Source organism: Thamnophis elegans, chromosome Z, assembly GCF_009769535.1.
Source record: "Thamnophis elegans isolate rThaEle1 chromosome Z, rThaEle1.pri, whole genome shotgun sequence".
NCBI classification, from domain to species: domain Eukaryota; kingdom Metazoa; phylum Chordata; class Lepidosauria; order Squamata; family Colubridae; genus Thamnophis; species Thamnophis elegans.
In genome coordinates, this window is record NC_045558.1 from 111,039,563 (window position 1) to 111,052,393 (window position 12,831).

Here is a 12,831-nt window from a genome sequence, read left to right on the forward strand (position 1 = left end):
GAATATGCCCAATTCTTAGCGGACAAAATTGCTCGGTTTCGGTCGGACTTGGACTCCACCCCTGCAGTTCCAGCCGAGGCGCAAGGGGACCAAGTAGAACAGCTCTGGGTTGAGTTTCAGGACGTTACCCCCGGGGATGTGGACAAGGCCATGAGAGCTGTAAGTACCTCCACCTGCGTCCTGGATCCGTGTCCCTCATGGCTGGTTACTAACTGCAGTGAGGTGACACGAGGCTGGATCCAGGCGGTTGTAACCGCCTCCCTTCGGGAGGGGAACTTCCCCGCCACACTGAAAGCGGCGGTGGTGAGACCCCTCCTGAAGAAACCATCCTTGGATCCAGCTGTTCTTAATAGCTATCGTCCAGTCTCCAACCTTCCATTTCTGGGGAAGGTTGTTGAGAAGGTGGTGGCCTTCCAGCTCCAACGGTCCTTGGAGGAAGCAAACTACCTAGACCCCTTCCAGTCAGGCTTCAGGCCCGGTTACAGCACAGAAACCGCTTTGGTCGCATTGATGGATGATCTCTGGAGAGCCAGAGATGAAGGACGTTCCTCCATCCTGGTCCTCCTTGACCTCTCAGCGGCTTTCGATACCATCGACCATGGTATCCTTCTGCGACGACTGCGGGAGGTGGGAGTGGGAGGCACCGTGCTACGGTGGTTCTCCTCCTACCTCTCGGACAGGTCGCAGTCGGTGTTAGTGGGGGGGCAGAGATCGTCCCCTAGGCCCCTAAATTATGGGATGCCTCAGGGCTCGGTCTTATCCCCCCTACTATTCAACATCTACATGAAACCGCTGGGAGAGATCATCCGCAGGCACGGGATTAGATACCATCAATATGCGGACGATACTCAATTGTATCTGTCCGCCCCGTGCCAACTCAATGAAGCGGTGGACGTGATGTGCCGGGGCCTTGAGGCCGTCATGGACTGGATGAGGGTTAACAAGCTTGTGCTCAACCCAGAAAAGACCGAGTGGCTGTTGTGTTTCCCTCCCAAAGATTTGGCTACTGTTCCACCACTCAGGCTGGGGGGTCAAATTTTATACCCCTCAGAGAGGGTTCGCAACTTGGGAGTCCTCCTGGATCCACAGCTGTCATTTGACCACCACTTAACGGCTGTGACCAGGGGGGCGTTCGCCCAGGTTCGCCTGGTGCGCCAGTTGCGACCCTACCTGAATCGGGAGGCTCTCACAACAGTCACTCGGGCCCTTGTGACCTCTAGGCTGGAATACTGCAATGTGCTCTACATGGGGCTGCCCTTGAAGAGCATCCGGCGACTTCAGCTAGTGCAGAATGCAGCCGCGCGAGTGATTGCGGGTGCACCCCGATTCACCCGCATTACACCTATCCTCCGCGAGCTGCGCTGGCTACCTGTTGATCTCCGGATGCGCTTCAAGGTGCTATTAATCACCCATAAAGCCCTACATGGCAGTGGATCTGGATACTTGAGAGACCGCCTTCTGCCAATTACATCCCTGCGACCGATAAGATCCCATAGATTAGGCCTCCTCCGCATTCCATCGGCCAGCCAGTGTCGGCTGGCAACTACAAGGAGGAGGGCCTTCTCAGCAGTAGCCCCGACCCTTTGGAACGAGCTCCCCGTGGAGATTCGCACCCTCTCCACCGTCCAGGCCTTCCGCATAGCCTTGAAGAACTGGCTCGCCCGTCAGGCCTGGGGATAGGATAGTTGCCCCTCCCGAATGATGAATGTATGTTGTTTGCTATTTTATTACATGTTGTCCTACTGTCTGTATTCCCCCCCTTCCCAGTTTTTGTGTGAGCCGCCCTGAGTCCCCTCAGGGAAAAGGGCGGCCTACAAATTCTAATAAAATTCTAAAAAAATTCTAAAAAATACCCCATTACTAAAACTAACCGCATTCCCCCACATCCCCTCCATTTATCATATACAATTATCATCAATACACTTAGTAAAAAGTCTATTTAGTTTCATTTACCTATGCTCCCCTCTGCAGTTTCTTCACCGGTTGGTAAGTTTGGTGTTAAGGAGTCCTTCTTGTTATAGTCACACCCTGGAATAACACCTGGAAAAATATATTAATTCATTACTTATCACAGCGATAGCTGGATTATCTCCAAACCTCCCTTCGAATATATAAAATATCTTTACTTACAACTTGCAGCAGCAATGTCTTGTGATAAGCCGCTTCTCTTGGCCGTTACCAGGTCCTGGCGACAACATACATCACAGCCTCCGCCATCTTCATAGTCTTTCACGTTACAGCAGGACAGCCGGCATCCATACAAAATAGGTCTGAAGAACTCTCGTTCACCACCGAACTTAGTGCAACATATTTTATGGCAATCTTTCAGAACAGGCCTTCCCCCGCCCCACGGTGTAGAAGGATCTGCAAACCTCTTATTATTTCCATTGTCAGCCTGCATGTTGGGGTCTCAGAAACCTACGCCTTAAGTGTTTAGAAAAGCCTCAAAATTCCTTAGTCAAGGCCCTGACACGTGATTTGGCTGTCTCTGTGCGCATGTGTACCAATATCCAGAATATGTCTGGACATATCTCCCAACCATGATGTGCCCGGCCATGTCTCTATATTGTAATAGAGGCTCTGCAGATAGACAAAACGACCACCCTGCCCCCACCACCACCACTCCCCAATCTATAGATTTACCCAGAAAAGAAAAAATAATACCTTCACATGCTTTCACACATTGCGAATCTGTCACCTCCTCCTAATAAACACATAATGGTTGATATTACTTACATATATATATATATATATATATATATATATATATATATATATATATATATATATATATATTGAACATCTATATTTTAAATAGTTATAGAAGTACTCACATTAGCTTCTGCCATTCTGAAGCAGTCTTCTTCTATGGTCAGCCGTGCACAGTGTCTGAGGTTAATTGACCACCAACGTCTTATCAGCTTTTAAACAGCTATATCACACCTTTCCAATGGTGTTGACGTAGAACGTATTCCTACAAACCTATTGGTGTTCCTGAAACCATGCCCCTAAAATTTGCTTTCTGTATAACCAAAATCCCCAACCCCTCCTGAGAATTCTAAATGTCCTTTTTGCCAATAGGAAATAACAACAGACTTCAAAAATTCTTTAGTGTGTAGCTTTTATTAGAAACACAAAATTTTACATTAACATGCACTTATAATCAAGTTTTGTAACAGTTTGACATATCAGTCTTTTTAAAGATATAGGTGTCTCATCGCATATCTTTTTCATTAATAAGAGTGGTTCCTTTGATTTTTCAATGCTTTCTATAAATGCCTTGACTTCATTTAAGGTGTCTCTTGTGAAATATAATTTACTCATTTTGTCTGAAATATTAATAATTAGCCATACAATTTGAGGTCTAGATATTTGAAGACACATGCTTTTAATAAGGCTTGCTTCATCGGTTCCATCCGTTTGGTCTTCATTTTGCAGGCATCCCATTAAACAATGCTGGAGAATTTTGATAATACAGTTCTTGACAATTTGCAACAACCCTGTATTCAGTTGTGGTGCCAGTTCTGAAAAAAAGACATATCTTACAATATATATTCTATTTTTTTTTTTTTCAAATCGTGAAACTTTTTTTGTTTTTTGTTTACATATAATGCATACCATATAATGCATACCTTCATTGTTTGGTGGCTGACAGAATCGACAATAACATATCTTAACCGGTAAGTCATGTATACTCTCAATGTAAATTTTTTTACAAAGTTTCCTAATTCGCCGGGGTCTCTTTGCTGGCTCTGGTGTCATTTTCACATCGAATAAATCATCAATTGGTTCTTCATTATGAACACTTTTATTATTTCCATTGTCAGCTTGCATGTTGGGGTCTCAGAAGCCTAAGCCTTAAGTGACTAGAAAAACCTCAAAATTCCTTAGTCAAGGCCCCGGCACGTGATTTGGCTGTCTCTGTGCGCATGTGTACCAATATCCAGAATATGTCTGGACATATCTCCCAACCATGATGTGCCCGGCCATGTCTCTATATTGTTTATACAACCCCTGCTGTGTGTAAAGAAATGTCATTATTTGGAATCCACTATTGTTATGTTGACAGACTCCCATTCCTGTTAATTATTTTTACTTCTAATCTTGTGAAAGCAAGCGTGTACGAACCACAGAAGTTGCTTCCTCATTCCTTTAGCTTCTGTCTTTGTAAGATAGCTAACTCATGTACAAGAAAGTTAATTTTCTTCGCAAATATAGTTTTTATTTTATTTTAACATCTCTGTAAAAAAATCCCTCATGTCGGGGGCTCTCTTTGCTTGTATACTGCTTTTAAACCGGCTGTGTAAAACGCACCAATGTGAAGTTCCTCTGACAAGTAATTATGACGTCATAATTATTCATACCGAAAGGGATTGTGGGTCTGTTGTGTTTGTCGTTACTACGTCCCCGTGTGAAAGGCCACGGGTGTCACAACCGGCGGGTGCGTCTTTTGAAACCGTGCTACCGGGGATGAGGCTTTCGGGTTCACTGGGGTTTGCCTCACCATGACCTTAAAGTACTTCATTTAAAAAGGAGTTCCGGCATTTTGGGTAGGGGTGGGAGGGGTGGTTGGGGCTGGGGGTTAGGGTTAGGGTTAGGGTTAGGGTTAGGTATTGATGTCATAAATGGGGAGGGGTTACACTGTAAACAAAAACACGTCACAAAAGGGGTGGAATCATAACAAAATACGTCACACAAAGGGGCGTGGCTAAAAACATAAACAATAACAAGGGGGCGGGGCTTATACCGTTAAAAAACGATATGTAACATATACTACTACCACACCACACCACAATCCACTCCACACCATTCTATTCTTTTCATAACTAAGACAAAACAAAACAAAAATTTAAAAACCTGCTTAAATATAGCATGGATTTTTTTTCTGTAGTTCTTTACTGTGTTTGAATCCTATCATTAATATGTTGAGAAATAAAGATATTTTGAAATTATCCTCCATATTGAAATATTTTGGAGATCAATTCTTATAACAATGATGAAACAAACCCTTAATCTGTGGAAGTTAAATAACTCTATTTATATGTTTTCTATATTTACATAGAGGAATCTGTCATGCCCTGTTGGAAGCCAGGTGTGATGAGGAGGAAAAGATGGAGCCGGGGTTGATGGAGAGGGAGGGCACAGTCTCTATGGCCTATGATGAATGACCTTGGAATGAGGACGAGGCAGTCCTGAGTGCCTCAGGCTTCAGAAGAGTAGGCAGGGAGGAAGAGAGGATGTAGGCTGACTGAGGAAGGAGATAGAAACAGCAGGCAGCAGAGGAAAGCACAATTCCAGAGATGAGCAAATGCTTCCTACAACTGATCCCTGAGTGCATAGAATGGAGAGGAGGCAGTGTAAGCACAGGGCGACCGACTATTCAGGAGGAGGGCACTCCATCCTTTCTCCTGGAGAGTAGCATTGAAGGAAATGCCATGGGGAGGAATTACTGTCAGGAACAAATGTTGTATTTCGTGGCAACATATTCCACAGCTCTAAGAACTTTACTCCAGAATCCTTGCTGGTGTGAACTGAGGTTTGATCCTTTCCTGTGACATTCATCATGAACTTTGCCAAATTTGAGAGCTTTTCTTGCCCCTGGTGTGGTGCTGGTCCTGTGAACCTTCATTCCCAGAAAGTTTCATGAAGCCTGTGCAGGAACATGTGTTTGAGTCTTGCTTTTGGATTGTAAGGGTAACCTGGGGGCAGAGATCTTGGAGAACAGACTGGGAATTACTGGATTGGGGAGATGGTGGTTGAATAAAAATTGTCAAGCTTCCACTTAACATGTGTTGCTTGCAAGCCAACCCTGAGTCATAACACATAAAAATGCTTTCTCTGTTTTATTGGCATTTGAGATATATTTTGTCTCCTTAGTAATGAATTATCATTTTATCTACCATTATATAGCACCATGAAGTCAATAGGATAAAGACTCAGGATAAGACCCCATAGTACTTCTCAATTTACCTACTTTCTAACCTACTATAGATAGAAAAGAGCTATCTTGGTCCCTCATTCTAAAGGCTTCTGGGTAGAAGGACTTAAATGAGAGGAAAATTTCAGGTATACTAAGTATTTTAGAGAATCAGTTTAATGTAGTTATTAGAGCACCAAGCTGGAAACCAGGCAACCGTGAATTCTAGTCCCACCTTAGGTATGAAAACTGGCTTTGTGTCAATCACTTGCTCTTAGCCCAACCCACCTCACAGTGTTGTTGTTGTGGGGAAAATAGGAAGAGAAAGGAATGTTAGAAATGTTTGGTGCCTTGAGTTATTTATAAAAATAATAAAAGTGCAATAAAATTAAATAAATAATATCTTTATTTTAAATCTTTGTATATTTGCAACAGGTAAACCAATTTTCTTCCAGTATTCCTGAATATACTTGTATAATTTTGCTCTCCATATGTTTGCTTGAAAAGCAGTTGGAAAATAAATAAATAAATAAAATTAGGAACTAAAACCACCATAAGGTAAATATTATCTATAATTGAAAGGATAAGAAATACAACATGTCCATTCCACCTTAGAAATTGATTTGCTTTTGCATAATTTATTAGTTGATTTGATTTAGTGAGTTAATCTAATTAACTCACTAAATTAAGAAAGTATATGCTGATTCAGCTAGATAAATTAACTGTGGTAAATTGTAATGTATTTGGCTGAAATATCTTAATTTCAGTGCACATCTACCTTCAGGTGCACAATTTTTCCCAGGTATTTATTTTTGAAGAGAGAGGTTTCCACTAAATCTGTAGATCCCTGGTTTGATAGTCATTTGAGGCAGAATTTATTTATTTAGTCAATGATCAGCAAAAGAAGAAGCATATTAATGCTATGGAAGTAATAGGCACATTTTCAGCCCAAAAGTGAAACAGTTCAATTTTCCTAATGAAAAGTAGAAGTAGCATAATGTATCTCAAGAGGAATAAAGCAAATAAATTAGTTGGGTTTTTTTTTTTTTCAGTTTCTATTTTTTCAACATTTGTTTAATACCTTGCTCTGGGATTCTGTTGAACACATATAGATCTCTTGCGAATAGTTGTTTAAACTCTAAACTTGTCAATTTACAAATACAAATCAGTATGTTCTACCAACTTACAGTTCCATTAACTGTCTGCTCTGCAAAGTAAAGAGGTGTGTGATAGTAACTATTTTTTAAAGGGTGAATAATTATTTTGACAGGATTTTTCAGCACCAGGAAGAAAAGCATGCTGGAACACAGTCTGGGGGTACAATTTCTCATTACTGTGAGGTTTTGTATATGTTGAGTTCTCTGTCACAATGCTTCCTAATATTATGAATTTTGAAGATTCTCAAGGTTTCACTAGCACTCCTGTTCTAAATAAGTCTGCAGTTAACCAGACAGATATTGAAAGCATGAAAGGCATAGGCTAATAATAAATAAATATTGAAATAATATTCTAATATAATTTACAACCTTTAGAAATTAAAATTTATTTATTTATTTATTTGTTTATTTATTTGGTTGGTTGGTTGGTTGGTTGGTTGGTTGGTTGGTTGGTTGGTTGGTTGGTTGGTTGGTGGTTGGTTGGTGGTTGGTTGGTTGTCACTCATCAAACGTCTCTGGGAATTACAGCACGAACAAATATTTAATGAGGAAAACATAAATGCACAGTAGTTAATAATAATCACAGTTAATATTCTGATAAAGAAATATTGAAAATGCACTGTTGTACCTGTAGAAGTCATTAAATTTGAGTGGAACAGCTGATTTGCTTCTCAACGTGCCCCTTTTAAGTTTTCTTAAACCTTTCTTCTCATAAAAACATTTGCTGCCTTTTAACTGATAAAGAAACTAGATCTTGCTGGATTACCATAGTCTGGAACGAAAAATTGAATATTTTTGGACATGCATGAAATGGTAAGTTTTGAGCATATTTAGATTTCACAGAATAGATGTCTTTGTTAGAGAATGTACTTGAAATCAGCATATACACAAAATACTGTCAAGTGCAAGAAATTGGGAACAAGAGCTAGATTCAAAATGAATGCAAGTTTAATTCATGCTGCTTCTAAACAGGAATCTGAACTACTGACAGTCAAGGGAAATTGGTGGTAAATAAGAGTCAATGGAATTCAAGGAGGACTGCATTTAGGTCTCTTTTGGGCATTACTCCAAACTGATGAAATACTTAATCCTTTGTCATCTCCTCCATGTACCTCTGCAATGAGCTGCAATCTGTGAACTAATCCATAAACCAAAATTCTTTGGAATGATAAACAAAAGTATTGCTTTCTGTCCCACTTAGTTCTAACTTATTTTTATAAGCGGGTTTTTTTTTTGGCAAAGTTTAGAAGAGGATGCTTCTAAATGCCAAATGTATTTTTTCTAAAGTGTTAAATTCTTTGTTCTGTTCAATCTACAATATTTCTTTAGGAAGGATAGTCTATGTTTTGGTGTATGAAAAAAAAGGAAAATAGAATAAAATAAAGGATAAAATAAAAACTGTGTAATATATCCTATGAATCATTTATACTGATACTGATATGTTGACAGATATGAACAATAATGTAGACACAATGGAATGAGAGAGAAATTAAAAATTGATTGATAAATCTATTTGGATCGATATACATTTAATATATGTTACTTAATACTTTTGGATGGCACGATAAAATAAATTTGTAGAATAACCAAAAATGCACTATCTTGTATTTTGACAACTCCCCAAACTGAAGCATTATGGATATGAAACTCATTGGCAAACATAGACTGATCACATTTTTAGAAGTGGTTTCTTTTTGGTTTATCAAATTTATAAAGTTACCTATCTTAAAAGGATCAAGAATTCAACATTCCTGGTTTGAGCTATTACAGCAAACTGGATTTATACTGTTGAATGGTGATTTAAGAAGTAAACAGCATATTTTTAGGACTAGTGGTTTGCCAGCTTTCACAGTGGAGAACAGCACCTTAATGCTGATGGATGGAGGACCTTTAAGATTAGTGTCTAAATATTTTACTCTCTGTCTATGTAGTGCTGAAACAAAGATGGACCAGACATCTCTGGAGCACTGATGCTGGAAATACTGATTCATTGTTTCTACAGTGTTTGTTGCAGTTGTTGTTGTTGAAAGCAAATGTTAAACCAAACATTTGTGACTGAATTCATCCTCCAAGGATTTTCTACAGCTCGAGAGTTGCAGATTTTACACTTTGTGATGTTTTTCTTCCTTTATTTAGTAACTGTGGTGGGCAACATCCTCATTATCATAACTGTAGCCCAGAGTAATAATCTTCACAACCCCATGTATTTTTTTCTGGCTATTCTCTCCTCCATTGATTTCTGCTTCATTTCAACCACTGTTCCCAAATCTATGGGCAATTCCTTGGTAAACAGCAATGCCATCTCATTTACTGGATGCGTCACTCAGGTTTTCCTTGTTGTCTCCTGTGCTACTTCAGAGATCTTCTTGCTCACTCTCATGGCATATGATCGATATGTTGCAATATGTCATCCTTTGAAATACAAACTAATCATGAATCAGAATGTTTGTCTCCATCTTATATTAATTCTTTTGGTGTTTGGTGTAATCAATGGAGCATGTCATGCTGCAAACACCTTCCGTTTAGATTTTTGCTCATCCCACATTATCAAGCAATATTTTTGTGATATCCCTCAGCTGTTAAAAATATCTTGCATCAATACAGAGATCAATGAGAAAATTACATTTGGCTTAGTACTAAGTATAGGTTCATTTTGCTTCATTTTTGTTTCTATTTCTTATGGGTATATCTTCTCAGCAGTTTTCAAGATTCAGTCTACTCAGGGACAGTATAAAGTTTTCTCTACTTGTGTTCCTCATTTAACTGTGTTTTGTTTATTTGTTTTTACTGTCATGTTTTCATACATGAGACCAAAAGCTTTGTTCTCACCATCTCTGGACTTACTTTCAGCTGTTTTGTATACAATTTTACCTCCACTAATGAATCCCATAATTTATAGCTTACGGAACAGAGAGATTCAAATTTCTTTAAGGAAAATGCAAAAGAAATATTTCAGATTTCATGTGTTGAGCTGACTATATAATTGTTTATTTTTCCAGACTTCTACCTAAAGGCTGGGTGGAAAAAAAAGAGATTCTTGATGTGATCTGTCTTGGTAATTAAATATCAATTTCCTGTAACATTCTAGGTTTATTTTACTGGAAATATATCTAAGTAAAATTTTTGAAGATACAAGAAGAGGTGGGATTCTACTGGTCTGCACCTATTCACTAAAACATCTTGTTAACTTTTTAAGCAGTTCGGAGAACTGGTTGTTGGAAGAAATTTCCTTTTGTTTTTTCCACTTTACAAGGCTAATCCTAAATAAACTGCCTCTCCATTAACTCTTATTACATTCTTGGCAGTACATCTGGACCAGGGGTTGGTTTCAGTAAGTAGGCACCGGTACACACATACCTCTTCTTGAAATTTAGTGTGCTTTCCCATAACCATTCTTCCGGATGCCCCATACTGGAACACTCCCTCCACTGGCCTGCCCCTCTCACTCCCCCCACCCACCCAGTTGCCTCTCCCTCGCTCCCCCAACCCATCCACCCAGGGCCGCTCACTCACTCCCTTGCCCTACCTATCTGCATCAGGTTTGCCCTGCCCACTCACTTCCTTTGCCGGAGCAGAGGATTGGTAGAAGCCGATGTGATGCATGCTCCCTTCTCTTTGATATCTGCCTCATTTCCAATGGGGATGAGGAAAAAATCCATGTTTTTCCTCCTTCTGCATGGATTCTCCCACATTGGAAATGAGGCGGCTGTCAAACAGAAGGGAGTGCACACCATATGGGCTTTTCCAACATTTGAATCCTCACATCCTGTTCCTTCTTCAGCTGTTGGAAAAGCCCATGTTGCACATGCTCCCTTCTCTTTGACAGCCACCTGGTTTCCAATATGGGGGAAGGAATCCATGCATTAGAGAGGGAGGAAAATGCATGGATCCCCCCAAAATTGGAAACTAGTAGCTGTGAAAGAGAAGGGAGAAAGGATAGGCTGCAGGAAAATCCCTCCCTTTTCCTGCCAAACATTCTGTACTTGGATTGTAGCACCAGAATCACACCCACAAAGGGCTCAATCCAAAGCCTTCAGCCTTGCAATTCTGGGAGGTGTGTCTGTGCTGCAATCCCAAAGAAAGGACAGGTTGCAGGGAACCCCCCCCTTTCCCTGCTTATCATTCTTTATTGGGATTGCAGCACCAGAAGCACATCCTTAAAAGGCTCAGTTCAAAGCCTTCAGCCTTGCAATCCTGGGAGGGGTGTCTGTGCTGTGATCTCAAAGAAAGAATGGTGTGTGTGAGAGAGAGTGAGAGTGAAAGAGAGTGTGAGAGTGAAAGAGAGGGGGGAAGGGAAAGAGAGAACTAGAGAGAACCTCCCCTTAAGGGGAGGGATGTGGGCAATCCTTTACAAGGTAAGGCTGAGGAGTTTGTCCAATTTCTCACGGATAAAGTTCCTCAGCTTCGGGCAAACCTGGACTCCAATTGTGCAGAGCCAGCCGAGGTACCGGGGGTGGGTCTTAAACGGCATTCTTGGATTGATTTTCAGTCTGTTACTCCTGAGGAAGTGGACAAGGCCATCGGAGCAGTGAGTGCCTCCACATGTGTACTGGACCCGTGTCCCTCCTGGCTGGTAACGAACAGCAGGGCGGTGACACGGGGCTGGATCCAGGCGATAGTGACCGCCTCTCTCCGGGAGAGGTCCTTTGCCCCCTCTAAAGGCGGCAGTGGTGAGACCCCTACTGAAGAGGCCATCCTTGGATCCAGCCATTTTAAATAACTACCATCCAGTCTCCAACCTCCCCTTTGTTGGGAAGGTTGTTGAGAAAGTGGTGGCCTCTCAGCTCCAGCGGTCCTTGGAGGAAACCAATTATCTAGACTCCTTTCAATCCGGATTCAGGCCTGGCTACATCACGGAAACTGCTTTGGTTGCAATGACCAATGATCTCTGGAGAGCAGGGATGGAGGTCACCCTCCGTCCTAGTGCTCCTTGACCTCTCAGCGGCCTTCAATACCATCGACCATGGTATCCTTTTGTGACGGTTGCGAGAAGTGGGGGTGGGAGGCACCATTCTTTGGTGGTTCTCCTCCTACCTCTTGGACAGGTCGCAGTCGGTGTTGGTTGGAGGGCAGAGGTCGACCCCTAGGCTCCTTAACTATAGGGTGCTGCAGGGTTCGGTCCTGTCCCCCCTCCTTAACATCTACATGAAGCTGCTGGGTGAGATCATTCGATGGCACGGGATAAAATACCACCAGTATGCGGATGATACTCAACTGTATCTGTCCGCCCTGTGCCAGCTCAGTGAAGCAGTTGACATAATATGTCAGTGCCTGGAGGATGTTAGGGTCTGGATGGGGGTGAACAAACTGGCTCTCAATCCTGACAAGACCGAGTGGCTGGTGTTTTTCCCTCTCAAAAATTGGCTATGTATTCCAACTTTCAGGCTGGGGGGTGAAATTATATGCCCCTCAGACAGGGTTCACAATTTGGGAGTCCTCCTGGATCCACAGCTGACTTTAGATCACCATTTGTCGGCTGTGACCAGGGGGGCATTTGCCCAGGTATGCCTGGTGCACCAATTGCGTCCCTACCTGAACCGGGAGGCTCTTAAAACAGTCACTCATGCCCTTGTGACCTCAAGACTGGACTACTGCAATGTGCTCTACATCGGGAAGCCCTTGAAGAGCATTTGGAGACTTCAGCTTGTTCAGAATGCAGCCGCGTGAGTGATTGTGGGTGCACCTCGGTACACCCACGTTACACATATCCTCCGCGAGCTGCACTGGCTGCCTATTGGTCTCCGGATACGCTTCAAG

At 41.8% G+C, this 12,831-nt stretch overlaps 1 protein-coding gene across 1 annotated transcript; it reads left to right on the forward strand.

The window, feature by feature from the left end:
- Nucleotides 1-9,107: 9,107 nt before the first annotated feature.
- LOC116521447 (olfactory receptor 14A16-like) lies at nt 9,108-10,049 on the forward strand. Its single transcript, XM_032236120.1, has one exon. It carries the CDS (start codon nt 9,108-9,110, stop codon nt 10,047-10,049), a length of 942 nt encoding a protein of 313 aa, XP_032092011.1.
- Nucleotides 10,050-12,831: the final 2,782 nt, after the last annotated feature.

Bases quoted from the DNA above. Each gene is read 5' to 3' on its own strand.
- LOC116521447 (XM_032236120.1), top strand. From the start codon at position 9,108: ATGTTAAACCAAACATTTGTGACTGAATTCATCCTCCAAGGATTTTCT.